At 37.2% G+C, this 21,253-nt stretch overlaps 2 protein-coding genes across 3 annotated transcripts; both read left to right on the plus strand.

The window, feature by feature from the left end:
* The first annotated feature begins 8,584 nt into the window (after window positions 1-8,584).
* LOC112563107 (2-(3-amino-3-carboxypropyl)histidine synthase subunit 1-like) lies at window positions 8,585-16,294 on the plus strand. Of its 2 annotated transcripts, none has more exons than XM_025236851.1 (12): window positions 8,585-8,718; window positions 9,693-9,766; window positions 10,224-10,357; window positions 11,652-11,773; window positions 12,311-12,465; window positions 12,600-12,718; window positions 13,490-13,558; window positions 13,910-14,066; window positions 14,384-14,484; window positions 14,914-14,992; window positions 15,364-15,567; window positions 16,021-16,294. In XM_025236851.1, exons 1-12 carry the CDS (start codon window positions 8,619-8,621, stop codon window positions 16,102-16,104), a joined length of 1,398 nt encoding a protein of 465 aa, XP_025092636.1. In that variant the 5' UTR covers window positions 8,585-8,618; the 3' UTR covers window positions 16,105-16,294. The 2 variants fall into 2 exon arrangements, with proteins under 2 accessions (XP_025092636.1, XP_025092637.1); XM_025236852.1 differs by having other exon boundaries at window positions 9,696-9,766.
* Window positions 16,295-17,146: 852 nt separating this feature from the next.
* LOC112561348 (SRR1-like protein) lies at window positions 17,147-20,533 on the plus strand. The gene is made up of 7 exons (XM_025233767.1): window positions 17,147-17,755; window positions 18,052-18,092; window positions 18,366-18,565; window positions 18,699-18,797; window positions 19,289-19,440; window positions 19,731-19,773; window positions 20,300-20,533. The coding sequence occupies exons 1-7, from the start codon at window positions 17,580-17,582 to the stop codon at window positions 20,480-20,482; spliced, it is 894 nt and encodes a 297-aa protein (XP_025089552.1). The 5' UTR covers window positions 17,147-17,579; the 3' UTR covers window positions 20,483-20,533.
* The last annotated feature ends 720 nt before the right edge of the window (window positions 20,534-21,253 follow it).

Consider the following 21,253-nt stretch of genomic DNA (forward strand, 5'->3'; position numbering starts at 1 on the left):
CGCCAACAACTAAGGCTACCATGGCAACTCGCCAGCCCTGTAAAAATGTGCCACATACAGAGAAAGAACAGGTTTGAACCCAGGCTAGCCAATCCCCATTGTGTGGGCGTTCACTGGATCACCCTTTGGACGGTTCAGATACTTCAAAATCCGAGGTTTACAGAACATGAGATGCGTAGACTCGAAGTCCGGAATAACGCTTGTTATTTATTTATAATTTGGGGAATTCTAGCTTTTGTGCATACTTCAGACTTAAGCAACAAAGAATAAAAATTTTCTCTGCATGTCAGCGCACTAGGTAACAATGCAAAATCCACCCAAAGGCTTGTTTATTGCTGTTGAAAATTTTTTTTTAATGTTCCATGTCGTTGTCTTTGTTTATAAGGAAGCAATAAATAATGACAAAATAAGTTAAGTAACAAAAGGAAATGTAGTAGACAATGAAGTTTTACTACCACTAACACGCTTAGACAGAAGGGAAAATTATGACATTTTATAATTTATTGGTAAACAAGGGGAAAGCCAGGATAGAATATGCCATTGTAATAATAATAATAATAATAATAATAATAAAATAATAATATCATCATCATCATCAACAACATACGTGTGATTTATTCAGCGCATACTCACGCTCACGAAGAAGCGTAATCTTAGCCCTTGAGATAAGTAGGAGACATGAACAGAACGAAAGGAGTAACAACAAATTAACAATAAAAGACAAACATGTAAGACACAAAGAGGAATCAGGGAACAAATAGTAGGAATAGAGAGTGTCATAAATCTTCAGAGGAATAAGAGAAGGCGGGCTAGTCAATGGACTATTATCATATTTATAGACAATAATAATAATAAGTGGGAATTTATAAAGTGCGATATCTCAGCCAAAGGCGGACTCACTGCGCTGAACAAGATCACAAAAGAGTAACAAAAATGTAGAACAAGTCAACAAAAAAGTAACAAAGATGTAGAAGGAAGAACAATTAACTCGAGGACTCGCTGAGCTCTGGCAGTAAAGGGAGATCACTGTAGATAACGGAAACGACTCCAGAGAATGAGGTCGGTGACATCAGGAGAATACTGGGACGATATTGAGTAATCTTGAGAATATAAAGAAATGTTATGAAGTGGAATCCAGCCAACAGATCCCAACAGTTCGCACTTCAAAATAACATTATATGTATATTATATACATTATTATAGTCCTGTTGCAAACCAGCAGAGGAAGGAAAACGCAGCAGAAGTACATGTAAACATGAAGGTCCAACACTTTTATCCAAATCGAAGCCCGACAACAAAACATAAACAAAATCCAGGAGAGACGAACCCCTCAGTCTGTTACTCAAAGGGACAGACAACAATCTTGTGTAAGGAGTAATGCTCGTAATATTTCCTTTCGGACTGCCGAGACCAATGCTTAGCCTCTTGCGAAGTTCTCCTGTTAGTCTTGACGAGCCTAAACAATGAATTTGACAAAACCGGAAGCTTTGTATACACCAGCCTCGTTTTTGTAGTTAACTTGTAGGGGGAAAAAAATCTTCTGCAAGCAGTCCAGTAATATAAGTTTGTGGACGAATAAATCATTCCGGTTTACCGATTAATGCTAGATAAGAAGAAAGTTCCAGTAACATTCTTCTTCGCTTTACCCTTCCATTGGATTTTTCGATCTTCGCAAATCAATTGTCTTTACGTTGATGCCGTCTGTTACATTATGAATGCGTTAGAATAACAATTTAAAAGAGGTTAATAAAAAATTCTGTCTGCTCAAATGGCAGGTCGAGTTTTTCATCAGACCATTCGGTAATAATGAGAGACCAGTTTCTGCAGTTATCTGTTTTCTTCAGTTTCTTCAGTACCTTTCTTTAATTTTGCAAATATATCTTTCCTAATTAAAAGTCGAGCATATAGATATAGAAGTTTCCCATAATTAAGTGAAGCTCAAGATTAGGAGTCTGCCAGGAATTTTTATGTGCCCTTCATGTAGGTGACAGATATGGTATCCTTGGATACGCAGCATCCTATCTGGCGGTTATTTCCGAGCAGACGCTAGAGTTTTCCGGAGAGTGGACTCCAGTGGCTTATAATCACTCAGGGTCTTCATCACATCACCTGGCCAAGTGTGCATTGGTGACATTTCCCCAGCGTATAGACAATGGCAAGAAGCTGAAATTTAGTTTGACAGTACTTAGTTTCAGTCTCTGCTATAAGAAGCTCATTTTGCATAAGCAAGGCCCCACGTTTGGTGCTATTAGTGTCACACTGAACTGCCTGCTTCATGAGCTTCAAAAGTTTCAAGACCACTTCAGAGCTAGTGAGTTGTCTAACTGGCTCAAGACAGATAGTAATTAATGTGATCGCAAAAGTCGCAGGTTTTGATCATCTTCAAAACATTCTTCATTTAGACCCACGATTAGCCTCGAAATAAAGTGCGTAGTACCCAGATTTTGAAAGAAAAATGGCGGTCGGATACAATACAATTTTATTAATACTTAAAGGATGTTACAGATTGTAGCATGGTTCCTTGGCGTCTCATTGTTTGCGACATCATAAAGGTGGGCTGGCTGACGAGGTAACGCCTCATTTGTAGATACTGGATGCTTTCGCATTGACTGCGACCATCGGGGACATCAGAAGTTAGAATTTAGGTCAATCACACTTGTTTATGTTGATTAAAACTTCGTAACGCATTTTTACAACACAACTAATGACAACACTAGTGTCTGCTAGTTTGCCTGCAGCTCTTTATTTCAGGCTACCCCTTGATGCATGAATTTTTCGACTCATTGCCAAAGCCCTAGGAGCGCGTGGAGTGTATAGTCTAGACTTGCCCCGTGTCGCTCGACAGAACAGAGTCATTCATGGAAACATGAGACACCAAACCACGTTCTTGGCACTGGTTTTGAGATGATACACTCAACGAAGTCCTTGACACTAAACATGTCCAACGCAACACCGTGACTGAACTGTGGTCTGAAGCGAAAGTAGGAAAAAATAGGTCAATTAATAAAAAGTATCTCTGTTTTATAAGTCCGAAAAATAATTTCTACATTATATAGAAAAAAAGAACCTGCTCAATTTTAAATCTTTGACGAATCTTTTTGTTGTTGTTGTTGTGACGCATAGGTAACAAGACTTGAATCAGCAGTCCATTGACATATAAGGTACCTTCATTTGAGCTACCTGATTTGGTGCTCGATGTTTGTTTCTGTTTTGAGTTGTCATTTATACTGCTTTTTCTCTTTGGGCGTGAGAGCTTGTGTGGAGAGGTTTTATGGTGCAGTCTCTCTTAGTCTTGCTTGTTTAAGGTTTTTGGTAAATCGTGTGTCCACCTGGCCTATGGTATTAGCTCGCCTGAAGTTTGTTGTTCACTCTGAATAAACTGGCGACCATAAACTTTCCGATCATTTCGTAAATTATTATGCTCAAATATAAAACAATAAGTCACATTATTGAACATACTGTAACAACAGTCCAGCTGTGTAAAGTATGGAAGAATTTGTATTTTACGCCGAGCCAGCAGCTGAGGCTACGAGAAAGCATATAAAGAACAGTCTGCACGAGACGAGATGTGAACCCAGGACTGTGTTGGTGACAGGCGTTAACCGTCGTTCTACCGGGCAGCCCCGAGAAAATTATGGAAGGGAGGAACACGAGCAGATGTTATGAATACTTCAACAGTGGACCATAGAAACCAAGCAAATATTTAATATGCGAGTGTTTGTGAACTAACCTCTTGTCAATAGCATGGCCCTGATGAGCATATGTGGAAACATGTATTATTGCGTAGAACTTATTTAAAGAAGTCAGACTCGAAATAACAAGAACTAGTTATTTATGTAAATTTTAAACTCTGGTGTTTTAAGAGCATGCCATTATTGCCATAAACAGACAAACAGACGACAGGTATAGATAGGATGTAATTTATCTGGCCTTTTGATTACTTTGCGCAATGGGTCAACCAGTTCTGACCTTGAGTCGAGTACTTTCGTCAACAGTTCTTGTCATGTGATCATTTGCCGAGCTCGACCTTCCCTAATCATACCTTTACCTGTGTAAACCTGATCACATTTTTCTACTGCGCGTCTGAAGGTAGCGCTAAACATTTTTGAAAAATGTCATGTTATATCCAGTTACTGCAATCTTCGTCCACATGTGGTGCTACAGTTGTACCTTTCAAAGCGAAAATGTGACGTGCATACAGGGCGACAATCAGAATTTGTAATAACTTGAATCTTATCTATATATATGACTAATCCTCAAAATGTAAAATGCATTTAATTTTCTCAATTTCAAATGAAAGATTTTACTCATGTCGTCGGGAATGATGGCTGGCTTGTCCTCAGATGAAGCCAGATTAAGCAGCTAAAAGTAGAATCGTAATGAACAATACAAAATAAACAGAAACAAAAAATATTAATAATTGAAATAAAACCATTTTCCCTAACTTAAATTCACATGCGTTTAGATATTCTGATGTGGATTTATAAACTGAAGGTTCAGACAAGATCGGGTGACGGGAAGCCTATAGATGTGTGGACGGGCACCTTGTAGTTGAGGATGAGGGACAACAGAATGTGGTCTCACTGCACCTGATGACACGGGTTCTTGAAAAGCAACACTAAGATTGAAAGGACTATTGGAGAGCAAATTTTTTTTGTAATCTCAGAGCAAAGCTCAATGCAAGATACTGTTTACCCAAGTCTGGGTGAATACCCCCTTCCGTTCCCGAGATACACACCTACAAATAATACAATGCAAAAAAAAAAAAAATCATCACTACAGATTCCATGCGAATGCGTTAATAAGTTTACGAAGGTCTCGGCTAGAAAAGCTGTCAATGTCAGCTAATTAGTCAGATTGGGACATCACAATTATATCTTATTTTTGTGCATAATGGTGTTAATACGTTAATGTGAAGAAATAATTAAACATAGCATTGACCCAGATTGGAGGAAATAGCATTTTGCACTGAGCTTTACTGGCCCAGTTATTAGACATTTTGCCCTCAATCTGTCCTTAAGAAAGGCTTGTTTGCTCATTGTATCCTGTTCCTCGTCTTACAGCGTTTACTAATAACCAGGTATTCCTCGGAAAAAAAATCTCAGTCCCGTGGTTGACCTCAGGACTTGACTCCCTCGCTTCAGCAGCGATGTGCACCGACGAGGATATGTCACAGACGTCGTGTCACCGTGTTACCTGTCGGCGCGGAAATTCCATCCTGTGCGCGCAAGCGATACCTTTATCGGCAAGGAAGACAAGGAAGTCTTTTGGCCAGTAAATTTCAGATTTGTGTGTGTGTGTCTCTCTGAACACAATGAATAAAACGTTCACATATATGTACAAATCGAAACAGCATATCCTAACTTGACCATAGTTTTAACATGCCATGGTGTTAGGGGTGATGATGGTTGTTGGCGGATTATTTTTTACACCGAGCAAGCACACGATTATTTCACTGCTCTTTTTCACATCGGGGCACTTAAAAAATGTTATCTTCCGTGATACCTGACCTTTTTTTATCAAATGACTAGGCTGAGTTCAGCGCACAGTATCATTTCCCAAAAAATCTACAAAACAGGTACAAATCATTTCTCGAAATTTATGTATTTAAAAAATCTATTGTCATGCGCAGCAAGTATTCAACAACAAAGCTCTCCTCCTTGACAACGTCATCGCATCCACACAAACTTGTGATGTTACAGTTTTCACTCATGTAATTCTCTGTGTGATGTTTAGGTTGGAATTTCGAGAATGGAAGAGGGTACCTTCGCCTTCATTTTGAAAATAGTATTATCCTGTTCCGAATTGTGCAGTCTTTAGGAAAAACAAATGTTGCGCTCTGCAGACCTTTAACAGTGAGATCATTGAAAATCTGAGGCAAAAGGAGTGGACTGTGAGCGACCAGCAGATTGTCTCTTTATCATCTCCGTATAAAGCAGAAGCGGGGGACGTCTGGCCCGCGAAATTGTATAATCTGGCCCGCCAAGGGAACCTCATGTTTCAGTAAATCTGCTAACATTTTTCATACCAACATAAATATTTGTATTAAGTGAATAATGTAAATTTTGAGGGACAAGCAATGAAAGTCCATTACGTCATGCCAGAACGAGTACACGAGGATACAGACACGTCTGTCGCTTCTAGTCGGCTGCTCGCCGCCTGTATGGACGACTTTGGAGAAACATGAATAAATGTGACCTTCCCCCCACTTCCGGTTTGATGTCGGCTGTTGATTCGACCATAACGGCTCATACAATAAAAGAAATGATCGTTGAGCTTGCTGTTTACATTAGTGGACAGTTCAGGCCTACAAGTATTCAACATTATCCCTTTATGGATATCCAAAGGATGAGCAAATGAAAAAGATTGTGGTGACTCAAAGAACAGCAGTGCCAGGCAAGATGGGACTGTACACGCTGTGGCGAAACAACCGCTTGGCCAAACAGAGCAAACTCAATGGCTCACGAATGATGTTATAAATATCAAAATGGCTCTGGTAGTAAGAAAGGTTCCCCACCCCTGGTATAGAGTATCATGCCTGTCAATCAAACCAAGGAGACAATCTTCACACAGTAATTAAGGGCAATATTCCGGCGTAAAAAAAAATGCAAAAAAAAAAAAACAACAACAAACTGGGCGTAACAGATCCCGCGTGCGACAAACCTCACTCCATTCTCCGCTCCCCGCCGTCCTCATTCAGTGCCATGTCATGGCCTGCCCCTTCTGCAATTAAGGTCATTGATATACTGGCTTTGGTCGGAAACCAGAAAAAATTATTATTTATTTTCATCGACAGCAGCAGCATAATATATCTTGTAACTAAGAGCGTGTGCTCAGTTCTTCGACTGACTACCCGTGATGGGTGTTTGAATCTCGCAGAGTTGGTCTCAGACCTCATGTTGAGAGTTATTGTCGATGGTGATTTAGTCGTGGTATTTTTTTTTAATCCAGTTACTAACTGACCCTGAACTTGCAGAAAACGTTCAGGCACGAACATCTGTTTTATTGTGTCTGTCGTTACAACTTAGTACTTACTCACGATCCAGCAGGTCCCAGCGGACTGACGCCAGCCATATGCATATGATTTTTTTTTTTCATTCTTCCTTCCTATTCCAAAAGATGTATTTCCTCGTTTTTATTAGTAGCAATATTGTTGCTGATGTTGCGATTTTTAGCTCTTTTCTTTAAAAGAAAGTATTTATGTCTAATCATCGAAAACTTTGACAACCAATATACCACTAAAATAATTCACAATGAAGTTTTGAAGCGACGTTTAGTCGCCACGTTTAAATCACAAAGCGGCAAATAGGACAAATATTGCCTGCCCAAGGTGTAAATTAAGTCTGCTGCAGAAAAATATTTCGTTACCGATGATTTATGGCGGAAGACAGAACAAGCTCTTGAAGAAATGTCTGAGTGTCACAGTGAACTGTCCTGTGGCATGGAAATCGGGATAAGACGTGAATAAGGTGTTCTACTATACTAGAAAGACATTCGACATTTATCCCTCTTGAACAATAGAACTCACGATGATCGTAGTTTTAAAGAGAAGAGCAAAAGAGTTCTGTGTATGTGTGAAGGGAGGTGGGTATGTCTAAGTCTGTATGTGTGATCTCTGGCCGTTAAGTTGATAGTGTTCAATTTTTAGCTCAAAGGTACTTTAGGGTACGTATGTGTACACGTGTTTAGTGTGCGCCTTCTGTTTAAGCTAATATTTTGCTTCATAAAAGAAATAAAAACGGAAGAGATTTTTGAGTGTTTCAAGGCATAATTAATTAACTCGTTTCTTTTTTTATATTTGATCAAAGGAATGAATAATGTACTACAGTGCATTCCATGTTTTTTAATATCCCAGTGTATGGCTACCACTTATTTAAATTCTTAGTAACTTTGCGATGCAATGAACAAGAAAATCTATAGTTTTTGATTTAAATTTGATTATAATTACTAACGTGCGTATTGTTAAATGTTAATTTACAACAAAACACACGCACGCGCTGTTCCCAAAATTTCATGAAGTTTTTATAAAAAAAAAGAAAAGAGTTTATATATTTTTTCAGTACATTGTTTTCATATGATTTGTGGATTGGGCTTCTAACAAACTTGATATAAGCACTCGATCCGTTCTCTCTGAGTGGATATTGTTGTCTGTCTCCTATATACGTATCTCATCTTCCCCAGTTGTTAAATTTTGTGATGATAAAGTTGAACAATGGACGTTCGTCTCATGCTTTAACTTCTGATGCAGCAGATACTGCAAAGTAGACTCTATACTTAACAGTTGCTGTGAGATAACGAACTGATAATTTAATTAGAACTCTGCTTCGATCATTGCCACAAGCAAAATGATGGCGAACATAAATACTGCAGTGGACTGTGGACTGTACCGGTACATTGCTTTCTTTTGCACGTCTGTTTTTTTCACACAACAACTCTCTAGGATCTGGCTGTTAGAAAATTCGGGGTTATCAAAATTAATTATACGTGATCTCTCTCCTATCTAAAGACCGTGTTGTATTTACGATCTTTGCTTCCCGTTGATCCAAAACTCAGGCTGTTGACGTTTTCATGGACTGGGTTGCAGGGGAGAACACTCCGACTAGCAGAAGGAGACCCTCATGGCAGACGCTTCTGAAAATCCACCATGCGAACGAGAGAAGCCGTGTGGAAGCGCTATAGTTGTTTCTGCAAATTCTCAGCGAAAAATTTTCACTAGAGGTGAAAGTTATTTCCTTCGAAAGTCATGGTAGATAGGATGTCATTTGCCCAACCTTATCTAAAGAACATTTGAGGGTGGGGTGGGGGAAGTAAACAGCGGGGTCCACTTCACCAAAAACAGTGCATATCAAAACTTCGTGACTTTTAAAGCTTGTTTGAATAGGGAAGAAAACGCGATGAAAGCTTAGCAAGCAATAGAAGCCTATAACACTATCAATAGATGACAGAATATTATTTGCTCAGTGCGGTGAAATATGGATGTGGTTGAAAGTGCTTTTACGTACACATGTAAAGATGGGTATATATATTTGCAAATATTCTGTTCTGGGTAAGTTATTCCCCTCAAACTTAGGCAACCACTATTGCAGAAAATGTTTGATTTATTATCCCTGTTTTGTTGGCAAAAGTTCCACTTTTAAGGTTACAGAAGGCTTATTATACAGCTATGTAAAGTGTGTATCAATTATTACTGTTGAACACTGTAAAGCATAAAAGTAGTTTTTGAAGAGAATTTCCATTGAACTAAAAGTACACAATGAAAATTTTCTCTTATTGAAACTGATGTAAAAATTTAATGTTATGTTTAATTTATTGCACCATTTTTGGGAAAGGTTTATCAGGGCTTCTGCTAAGGCTAAATTCTTTGGGGTCCCAGGGACCCCTTCAGATTTTTAAGGGGTCCCTGTTCTTCGCCCAAATTTGAAGGGGACCCCATTGACGAAAATTGAAGGGGTCCTCCGAACTTTTAATGCGTACTGTACACAATTTTTTGCATAAGCAGAAGCCCTGTTTATGGATTATAATGATGCTACAGTTAGAAAGTGAAAATATCTCAACAACTAGCTTGAGAATATGGCATATTTCTATTTTGTGGGCTAAAAATACAAAGGAACAGTATATTCTGCAGTCGATCGTGCATGTTCTGATGTGCATTACTCTCAGATTATTATTTCATGACTCATTTGATCTTGCAGCAGATAAAAAAACAGCCCATCAAATTCCACTTGATATATTGAATGACCCAGAAATTGAACAATGTATGAAACAGGTAAGTTCTTCCATTACTGAGTCGTGACTTACATACTAAAGTACAGTGATTCCATTTCTATTTCTTTGGAATAAAGTTCCAAGTCTGCCTACATAAATTTCGAATCAGCAACTGACATATGCCTTCCCTCATATCAATCACATTTAGTCACAGTTTTTTTCCTGGTGCTTTATGGAAAGGTCTTGAAATTTTTTAGAATATTTTTCTTATATTTTGGTCATTTTCCTGAGGCCAATTTAAGAAACCACATAGTAAATTATGAAGGATGTGTATAATATATAATAGCACGCGTTAATTTCCGCTGTCTGTCACAAATTTGTTTTCACAGTGGAGAAAAATATCAATTCTTTTCCCTGCAAAAAATGGGGTGGTGAAAATTAATGTCAATTTATATTTCCTTTTTTATGTGTCTTTTATCCTGAGAGATAAATCAGACTTATCTGGATCTGTTTAACAGCTCCCTGGAAATTACAACTTCGAGATTCATAAAACTATCTGGAAGATTCGTCAGATCAATGCTCATCGAGTTGCATTGCAGTTTCCAGAAGGGCTTCTTCTTTTTGCTTGCACTATTGCAGACATTATTGAAAGGTAATTGTTATAGTCAAAATCATGTACAATTTTTAAGTTCATCAGTAATATTATAGGACAAAACCTTATTAAATTGTAATGTATTTTCCTTGTTAAATAAATCTGTTGGTGTATAAGTATTACAACGATATTTCAGCTTTTCTTTGTAAGAAAACATGTCATTAAGAGGAATATTGGGTTTCCTAATTTCTTAAGTTTAGATTGCATAGAATGTGGAACAGGGAAATGAGGATTGTTGCTTCTTGACATCTGAGGCAAGGATTATTATATTGAGGAATTTCCAGGCTATGTATTCCTCAGGTCATTACACAAAACAATCCTACAAAATAAATCTGGTCACACTTGAGGCAGGTGAATTCAAGGGCTGGTGCTACTTCATCTGAGAATTCTTTTATTGCTTGCATGGATTCTGTACTTAGATATCTTTAGACCTCAAATGTGGATTATACTTTTAATCTCACTGCTATACCAATGAACTGTCTTGAGAACCTCCTCACTCAAAATGTAGATCATGTATTGGTGCAGTTTCTTCAGTAATCAGCCCTTCCTTTTATACAGCATACATAACCCTGTCCTTTCAAACATGCTGTTGTCATCTTGTTGCTAATGAAAACTCATTCTGTGATAATCCAAGATTTGATATCTACAGCTACTGACGTGAAATATGGGGTGCCACAAAGTTCTGTTGTTGGGCCATTTTGTTTGCCATTGATGTCCAGTTACTGGGCCCTGATATGTATGATGACAATGTGCAGCTTCTTGTTCTGGACTGGGTGTCTGTCCATGCCTGACAAGGTGGTCTCGCTCTGCTATCATTGTCTCCATGGCCTTGTTCGCGGATATTTATGTTATTAATACCTTAAAAGCCCATTTGGTCTCTTTGATTTGCTTATATCAACCTGCATGTGCCATGTGTCAGACAGTAAGAGTTTGGCCACTGATAATTTTTCTTTCCATGACCCTAGTGTCTGGAATGCTTCACCACCATCACTTCGCACTTACAACCTTTGACGCTTTCATTTCTTGCCTTAAGACCCCCTTACTGTGAATACTTCAAATAGCTGATGGCTTTCTCTTCTCTTTTTTCATGCCTTCCAGTTCTTTTTGCTTATGTAGCTGTTTTTGTCTAGGCACCTTTTTGTGTGCATGTGTTTTGTGTGTGTCTTATGTATATGTAGGATATAGTGCTTTGTGTTGTGAGTAGAGTGTAAGATATGATGCTTGGTTACATGTCTTGTAGTTCATAGGGAGAGTGATAATACATGATATTATTTTGAATGTTTTCTGCTGACAGATTCACAGAAGCAGAGACTATGATTATGGGTGATGTAACCTATGGTGCTTGTTGTGTAGATGATTTCACAGCACGAGCCCTGGGAGCTGATTTAATGGTGCATTATGGTCACAGTTGCCTCAGTAAGTACCAAGTTCCAACACTGTTGGAAAGCATATCACAAACACATTAAGTTGAAGACCAATGATACTTAACAGTTTACTGTTTACTTTTTTAAGCATTCAAATTAAAACTGTTAATTTTATTGGAATTGTTTCCGTTTTCTATAGTGAGTACAGAGTTCACTTTTGGACGTCTTATACTGTAGGTGTGCAGCAAAAAAAGGGTATAACACAGGAAAGAAATATTATGCTCATAAACAATGTTGCACTGAGAAAAAGTAGTACTGTACTTCGTGTTGTACTTCATAAAGTGTCATAAGCACTTTCTGTGCCCTTGACTTGTCCGAATAAATAAATTGCTGTGATTTTCTTCAAGTGTAGCTCTGAAATATTATTGACATCTGGTTTATTAATTTGAAGTTTATTAACTCGTTAGGATTTACCAGTCATATGTTGATCTAGTTTCTTCCATGTGTTTTTGACATCACACAGACTTTGCTAATCATATTGTGAGATATGAGCAACATCATGCTATCAAAATATCTCATGTATTTGCAGTTCCTATAGACCGCACCCAAGGAATCCAGATGTTGTATGTGTTTGTGGATATAAAAATTGACACCTTCCATTTCATTGAAACGCTACGTTTCAACTTTGAACATGGCTCTCACCTTGCTCTTGTCAGCACAATTCAGTTTGTAGCAGCCTTGCAGGTAAGGGGCAGTCAGAATGCCAAGTAGTTTTATGAATATTACTTGAGAGCAATATATATATATTTAAATTAACAAAACAGCAGTGTACTTTGAGCAAATAAAACTCAAAATTTCTTTTGTTGTTCTGTTTACAGAGTGCGAAGCAAGAACTCTCAAAGGATTTTACCATTCTCTTACCCCAGTGTAAACCTTTGTCCCCTGGAGAGATTTTGGGATGCACATCTCCTCATTTGCATAAAGCTGATGCTATCATGTGAGCTTTTTAATGATGGTGGTTTAGATCTCCTTTCTACTACATTAACTATTAATATAAAAATAATAGGGAAAAGGATGAGGCATGTGCATGTGCATGCTTCTTTACTGGCAGCACATAAATGTCATCTTATCATGTAGAATAAACAGTTTCGGCTAAGAGGCACTAAAGCCTAGTCTCAGATTCATCTCCTCTAACTGAACAGACTGCCTACATATCTAAACTTCAGCTAATAGAGCATTTTACAATTTTCAGTTTTTCTAATTATCTGACTGACTGATAGTCACCTCTTACATTATTTTCATCAGTGTTTATATATATAGATACATAATGATAAAGCATGTCTAACGTCTTTTTTTGAGTAGCTTATACTGCACTTGATTCAGCAGTGACACAGCAAGTTGAAAATGTTGTTTCTGAATATCCGTTTCTACAAATTCTTATATTTTGGAAGGTGTTAACAATCATGATAAATCTCCTTAGAGCTTGCAAAAGGATATAAGTCGTCAAGTAAAATTACCAGCGAGGCTGTTACATGCCTAACCTGCTCACTGCCATTCAGCAAAGGTCACAGTGGAAAACCCCATCCAGTTTCCCCAGTTAACAGCTAGTTCAAGGGACTGGACTATACAGAATCTTGAAATGCATCCAGTCTCAGAATGTCGTGTCAGTTTGTTTTTCTTTCTTTTACTTAAGTTTCAATGAAAATCTTCATCGTTATTATTATTAGTAGTAGTATTATCTACTTTAATTTTTCATCATTTTCTGCAGTTATCTTGGTGATGGCCGCTTCCATTTGGAATCCATCATGATCCATAATCCTAGTGTCCCAGCCTACAAGTAAGCTGGCTTTTGATAAAGATTTCACAAGAGACTTTTTTGTCTCAAAAGATTATTACTCAGTGTCTTAAGTAGTCTGGAAAATTGTCACAAGTTGTCCACATTCTTAGGAATTGTAACTGTTTCCTCTTTCCAACGCCTATGTACAAGATATTCTAGTCACCAGTCTAATGTGATGATTCAGGCTGGTAAACACAAAACTGATTTTGCTCTGGGAATTATAACAATGTACAGCACTAAAAGAAGTCAACTTTTCCAGTAAAAATAACAAATAAAGCAATTTCAAGGATATCAGGAGTAAATGGACCATATGTGAATACCTTGAGATAAGTACTTTTCTGTACTTAACAGGTATGACCCATACAACAAGGAATTTACAAGAGAATACTATGACTTTGATCGCATGAAAGCAAACAGACAGGCAGCCATTGCAGTAGCGTCCCAGGCCAAGAGGATAGGCCTGGTGCTTGGAACCCTTGGGAGACAGGGTTCTCCACAGGTTCTGGAGGTGATTGATTTTATCAAAACACATTAACGAAACACTAGTCTGAGATGAAGTCTTACAATTAAATCTTTGTGGTTATTGATTGAAATATCACTATGATTCTTCTGACTTGTGTATTGAAAAAGAATGTTTCTTCTTTAGATCACTCAGAAAGAATTCATAAATAAAACATGCCTATTCTTTAATTTTGTTGTTGGCTATTGAACTATATTAATAAAAAGTTATGTAAAGATATGAAGGTTATGCAATAAACATGTTAGTATGGGTATGCCCTTGTGTGTGTGTATATATATATATGAGGTATATTTTGGTATATACAGACTATGAAAGAACAGATTATTGCTAGTGGCAAAGAGTGCGTAACAGTACTGCTGTCTGAAGTGTTTCCAGACAAAATGAAACTTTTCCAAGATGTTGATGTGTAAGTTGAGTTTTTATTGTTTTGTCTTTTGACCAAGGAACTGCATGAGGAACAACATTTTGTGTGTGCCAATTTGTTTATCAGTGAAGCCTCATTTCCATATTTTATGTTCTGCTTAAAAATATAAAAAGTTAGATAAAGCCAATTGCTGAGACAGGTTCCAGGAAAATCTGTATCTTTTGAAATGTGTAATAAACTGATGTGAGCATGGAGTTGCAAAATAATAAAATTTGTGCAGAATCACACATCCTGTTGAGGCATTAATGTAGCTGTAAATGATTTTGCAAAGTAAGAAAGTGGTTGCATATACAGGTGCCTGAGTCACTTGTATACACATGCATGAAGACATGAAGTAAAAATCTTATCACTTATCTTTTGCCTTAAATGCAAATTATCCTTTAAATCTTAATTCATTTTCTCCTGTGTCAGTTGGGTACAGATCGCATGTCCACGCCTGTCAATTGACTGGGGTACAGCATTTGAGAAGCCATTACTGACACCATATGAGGTGAGTTTTTTCCTAAAAATTCAAGACAGTAGGTTTTTACCAGAATTTGGTCTATGATAACTAGATGTATTCCATGCCAAGTTTGTTTTATTTTTTCCTATAAAAAAAGTGAACATTGCAGAGATTTCAAAACATGGCTCTGAATGTTTACTTTTTCGCTGTTAGATGTGGAATATATTACAGATTTCTAACTTTTAAATTATTTTGCGTATAATTTTTCTTGTTCTTGTTAACAGAGAGCATATGATCTTATAACCAAGCTGTTTAGTGCATAATTTTGGTTGCTGTTGTGCTCAAAAGATGCATGAAAACCAGGCCCAGTGTGTTAACATTTGTTTTTTGTCTATAAAATATGAGATCCTATTTTTCAGCTTGCAGTTGCACTGAAGAATGCAGAGTGGTATGAGACATATCCAATGGATTATTATGCGTATGACAGCCTCGGACCATGGACTGTTAATAATGTTAAGCATCAGTCAAATAGTCGACAGCGCAGACCTCACAGAAAAATTTCTTCAACTGCAGATAAAAGTTCAGCTTTAACAGTACAAGCTGGAAATAGTTCTGCAGGAATGGTAGGGCTTGATTAAATTTTTAAAAGAAAAGATGCAAAAAAGGAGTTGAATAAAAGGGCCCTTGATGAGCAAGGACTTTTTTGTTTAAAATTCTTACATTTTCATATTTTAAGATCATGGGTTTGATAGTAGAGATTGAAGTACCTAAGAGGTACTAGAAATTGGTATATATTAAATCTTTCTCATATTTTCTTTGAGAAGAGGGAGAATAATAAAAAGGGAATATCTCATTTTCCTACTTTGCATAATGACACATAATTAGGGGGTCTAACAAATGTTTAGCATAGAAGAAGCATACTGAATTTTAAAACAATTTTTCTCTTTTGCATTTGCTAAAAAAGTTAGCTTTTATGACAGATTGACGGTGTTCTCATTTTACTGACTCAGCAAAATAATTGGACTTGTTTATGATCAAAGTTTGAGCATAAACCTGCCTTTGCTAATTTTGTCCAGGAAGGCAAAGATGATGCAGCATCAGATATTAAAGGTATCCAGAGAACAACAAACTGTGGAGACAGTTGCGATTGTGACACTTAAGTCTGTGTATATTTGTGTGTGTGTGTAAGAGAGAGACTATTGAAGTGCATGTGCATCAATGGGTACATAAACCGTACATTCATGTGTGCTTGCATGTTTGTATATCTGCATATGTATTTGAGAATGCATGCTAGATTTATACCTTTGAATGTTGCAAATACAAAATGAGAAATAAAGGTTTATAAATCTATAATGCATTTTTCTCATTATCATGAAGGGTTGTAGTTTTTTTTTTGTGCTTTTCAATATCTTTAGTCATAAACATTTTAGGGGGATAAAACACAGAGGGCTTAAGCTAGGGTGCCATGCTATATAAGCTCATTATTATTTTTGAATTTTGTGAAATGGAATGTTTGCGTCATTAGACCAGCACATTATTTTCTGACTGCACAGGAACTCGAAAATACCTTAAATTCTGGTGTTTAGACATCTTTACAGTTTAATATAAAGTTTTTTAATCCAGTATAATGCTACCGTGCAAACATACCCGAGTTAAAGAGCACAGTTTTCAGGTATTAAGAATGTTATGCATGAAATCGACCTATTAATTTTTTGCGACTCCTTATTTCATAAATGCAGTTTGTGCGTGACACAAATTACACAAACTATGTAATCAGATCCAGCCACCTAACATTTGGAGGAGTTAACTCGGGCCAGGGTTAGATGTGTACCTAAATCCTAATCATTTATCTTGATGATGATGATGATGTCGATTTGTAATGCGCAGGTATCCATTCCGAAGAATGCTCATTGCGCAGAAAAAAGAACAAATGAAGAACAAAAAAGTTAACAAATATATAAAACACCAGGAAAAGTAAAAAAATGGACAGAAGTGTTTCTTGGTAGTTTAAGACTGGCTTGAAAGAAACAGATGGGTTTTCAGTTTCTTGCGGAACGTGGTTGGTGAGGTGATGGTGGAGAGTGACGATGGCAGAGCATTCCACAGCTTAGGTGCCGCATTTTTGAAGGCCCTGGCTCCAGTGCGCTTCTTGTTGGTGTCTTCCACTGCAGGGAGACAGAAGCGTGACTGGGAGCCTGAGCGCAGGCTACGTGACGGCTGGTACGGAGGACCTATTTCCTGCAAATCTTCCGGGTTCACCATGATTCGTAATAAGGAGGGATTATTTATTTAGGTTTATGATTAACTTTGACCTAAAATTCTTCAAGTGTCGGGTGCTTGACTGTATAGTCTATGTGATATACTATGTTTCTAACTGGGTGTCGCCTAGTTCCCGTAGCTGCTGTCTGCTGTTCCATTTCTATAACGTCTGTTGGCATGGGAGATGACTCTTCCTAAGCAGGGAGAATACATAGAATATTTTTTCCAATTGTGTCAGTCCTGATAAGATCAAAGTGACGTGACGTTATAAAGAAAATAGCTCTTACTTAAATTAAGTACCTTTTAAAAAAGATTGGCTTTGTTTTCCGTTAAATTGAGTAACGACAGAGACACTCCTAGGACAAGATCTCCCAAAATGGCTGACCACGAGAGAAGCTGCAATAAGCTTGACGAATTCGAGGTGGTGAAACACAGGAAACGAAGAGAAAGACGAAAGATTAGGCCGGATTTGTTGCTTGAGCAGTTGACAATCATGGACAGTGACGAAGTTGTTGATATCGATCGCATTAAAAGGAGGATCCGTCATTGCAGGTAGATCCTGTGATACGCAAATACCGGCCTCAGTACAATTATACACACTTTACAGCTGTTCCGTTAAAAAATGCAATCACTCGGGAAAACTTAGATGCTCATAACATCATGACAAACATACGAGTGTATTTAGTTAGTCCTATTCATCACATGCAGTTCATTGTAAGTTTCAGAAATTATATTTTTGAGAACATCTGAACGAACAACTAGCTCCCGTCTCCAATCCCTTGTTAAGTAGTGAAAAGTTTAAGTGAAAATTGATCACTGATTTTTTCTTTTCGTGTTTCTTTTTAAAGAGAGGATTTGATAGCATCAGACTTTTTCAAGAGAATTGTAGGTGAGTTGGAAAATAGTATCTTTCTCAATCAAAATTTTGTATTTTAAGCTGTACGTGTGTTTGGGGAAACTAGTCTTGAACAGCAGAACATTACTTATGTCAGTGCATTAAATGAAAACAGCGTAAAATTTCAATGTTTAGGGCATATTATTTTTGATTGTGGTGAAATGATACAAATTGGATGAAATGAACATGAATTAGAAGGCCATGCAGAAATGTGTGTTCATAAACTTCATGTTATTTTCCTGTAATATTTAGTACATCTCATGGCAGATACTTTGGAGAAGGCATTGAGATGTCAACCAAGGTTTCCAGTCCCTGATACTAGTAGTAGCATTGGGCAAAAAAAAGGCTTGTCAGCAGATGTTCCCAGAGACTTGGATATGCTTGTGTATGGTCTTGGAAACTTTGCAACATGCCACATTGCTTCCTACCAGCTAGCTTTGATGCTGGCTCTTAGGGATCAAAGAATAGTAAGCACAGAATCATTTTCTCTATTTCCTGTTGCTACACAGATATGAAAATTTCATTCCTTTATTAACTTGGCTGTAGAAATAAAGTTACATATAGACTTTGACTATCTTTGTTTTCTGTTATTTGTAATAGGTATCTTGTGACAGGTGTGATGTGTATGACCCACGATTCACATGGTGGGAAAAGCAAATTCTGACAGATGAAGGCTGTTCAGTTATACCACATAATGAAGTTAGTACTTATTCTTTTCCCAACAGTGATATTGATTATAAATCTTTGTGTGCCCTTGCACAGTTCAATCTGTCTGTCTTTCCTCAAACTGAAGATGATCAAGAGACAAAGTGGAAAATGACAAATTGTTCTCTCTGTGCATGTTGGTGACGGAGAGTTCTAATTTTACAAGTTTTGATAAAATACATACCGTCTAGTTGCATTTAGACAAAGTATTATTTTTGCCCTGTTTATTCATCAGCATATTAAATCTCGCCCTAATTATATTATTTGGCTTGAGCAAAAATTGTTGCATTAAAACACCATTGTCATAACAGTTGGAAATTTGAGCACTTATGCATCATTTTTGTGTGTGTGTCATTACCTAGCATCATGTTATCAGTCTATGATTCATGCCTCTTTAGAGCAGTGCTTTTTGCTGGTTCTTGGGATCAAATATTGTTTGTGGTATCGAAGGTAAATGACCTGTTTTCCTGTTGTATTTGTTGAAGGAAGGGAAGCGACTTTGTAGTCGACCCACTTTGGTGTTTATGCCTCATTGTGGTAAGGCTCTTTTTAACAATTTTCTGTGGGCCAACTGGAAACTAGATGTCCTAACCAACTTGGTCATCCTCGGAAACAGTTTTTCCAGCATTATTTGCAGGTGAGAATCTCTGACAGCTTTTTTTTTTAACTGTATTTAATCTGTAGTATTTGTACTACTAAAATTTCATTGACTTTCCTGAATGTTTATTACTTGTCTTAGTGAAATCACATTCCTAATCCCCAGACTTGACACTGAAGCTTTTTTTTACTGTTAATATGCTGTCAGATTTGTATAGTTCTTTGACATTGTAGATCGTCTGTTGCCATGTACCTTTTCTGACAGTTTGGTATTTCAAATAAAGAATTCTACAGCTTGAAATCAGAAACTTATCTGAATTTTGTTTTCAGTTTACCTCTGCAAAGATTAAAGAGCTACAACTACATACAGAGAGTATCCTTTTGGATTTGAACAGATAAACATACCTTTGTTTGGTAGGGAGGTAAGGAGTTCAAGGGTTTTTTCCAACCCATAAGTTTGTGTGTTCATCTAGTTCTCATTGTATTACAGGTGGAAGAAATTTAACTCAGTTTTTACATCAGAATTCTTCCTAAAGCTTTTATAAATTCTTTTCACTCTATATTTAGTATATGGTATAAAAAATGATCAGTACATCTGATCAATTATGTGTGGTAGTCTATGTTGTGGTATGTTCAGCTGTGCATAAGTGGAATTTTAGTGCTATTAATGTTCATTATAGATTTTAAGAGAAAGCAACCTATGGTTTTTCTAATGTTCGGTACAAATGTATGCAGCATCTTGCAAGTTGGCTTTTTGTTGGTCAGTTTTCTTTACTCAGTGTAGACATGAACTGCTTGTATGTGCACAAGCATCTGAAAACACACACTCTGATGTATACGTACAAGCATGGACTTGCAAATAAATCAAAAAGTTATTGATTCCTTAACTAGTCCCACAGATTCAAGTATTTATGCTGGAAGATCCAGTTACCAACAACTTTGTTCACAAAGACATTTTTAATGACATGAGCATTCACTGGTTTCCTTTCTCAAAACTACAGCAAGCTTCACTCAAGACATGGCAGGATACCCCTGAGCCAGTATATGATTGTGAAGAGTTGGAAATAATTCTTGCCTCTTGAAATGTAGAACATGTACACTCCTTTCTCATAAAGCTGATTTTTTAAATGTTATTCAGATTGTTGTTCTGTTGCATGGTTTACTGTGAAATTTTCTGTATGTGCAGTGCATCAGACAAATCTCACTGGTGCTCCTTATCTGGTCTCTCAATGCCTAAAATGTCTAAACCTGTCACTTCACACAGCGACCACTTTTGAGGCTTAGGGCTGACTTGTAGACATAGACCCACCCTTTCACAGAAGCACACTAATTTAACAAGAGCATTTTTTTTTAATGAGAACTTCATTACATAAAATCTGTAGTGCATGCCATCTCTGGGCCAAGGATTTGCTAAACGGAAACAACCATCAATCATACAAAAGAGTGCACTGGAGCCCAGCAGCAACAGGCTTGAATTATCTATCTGCATAATCAAAGAGCTTTTGCATGCTACGGGAAAATCAAAGATGTGCATAAAAGCTCATCTCTGAGTGGGACCTCTTGTATCTGGCTTTGACAATTCTGGAATATGTAATAGCAGGTAATTCAAAATGACACCTTTTGCAAATGCCATGAAACATGACATTATCTGGCATTATATAATGTACATGCAAAACTTATCAAAATCAAGGTCTTGAGAGTGAAAAATTGTATACCATCATCTCAGCAATACTTTTTGCTCCAGCCCAGTTTAGCAGCTTACAAAATTTACAGGTGCTCTTTAAATCAACTTTTTGCAGGTAAACTACACACAATAAACACTAGCATTATTAGATGGCTGACCTGCAGCTACG

This window comes from Pomacea canaliculata, linkage group LG4, assembly GCF_003073045.1.
Source record: "Pomacea canaliculata isolate SZHN2017 linkage group LG4, ASM307304v1, whole genome shotgun sequence".
Taxonomy (NCBI): domain Eukaryota; kingdom Metazoa; phylum Mollusca; class Gastropoda; order Architaenioglossa; family Ampullariidae; genus Pomacea; species Pomacea canaliculata.

Coding starts and splice junctions, on each gene's coding strand:
- LOC112561348 (XM_025233767.1), top strand. CDS start 17,580: ATGGCTGACCACGAGAGAAGCTGCAATAAGCTTGACGAATTCGAGGTG. Junction 17,756..18,051: donor AGGAGGATCCGTCATTGCAG/GTAGATCCTGTG, acceptor TTCTTTTTAAAG/AGAGGATTTGATAGCATCAG. Junction 19,774..20,299: donor GCTACAACTACATACAGAGA/GTATCCTTTTGG, acceptor CTAGTCCCACAG/ATTCAAGTATTTATGCTGGA.
- LOC112563107 (XM_025236851.1), top strand. CDS start 8,619: ATGGCAGACGCTTCTGAAAATCCACCATGCGAACGAGAGAAGCCGTGT. Junction 12,466..12,599: donor AGTTTGTAGCAGCCTTGCAG/GTAAGGGGCAGT, acceptor TTCTGTTTACAG/AGTGCGAAGCAAGAACTCTC. Junction 13,559..13,909: donor CCTAGTGTCCCAGCCTACAA/GTAAGCTGGCTT, acceptor TGTACTTAACAG/GTATGACCCATACAACAAGG.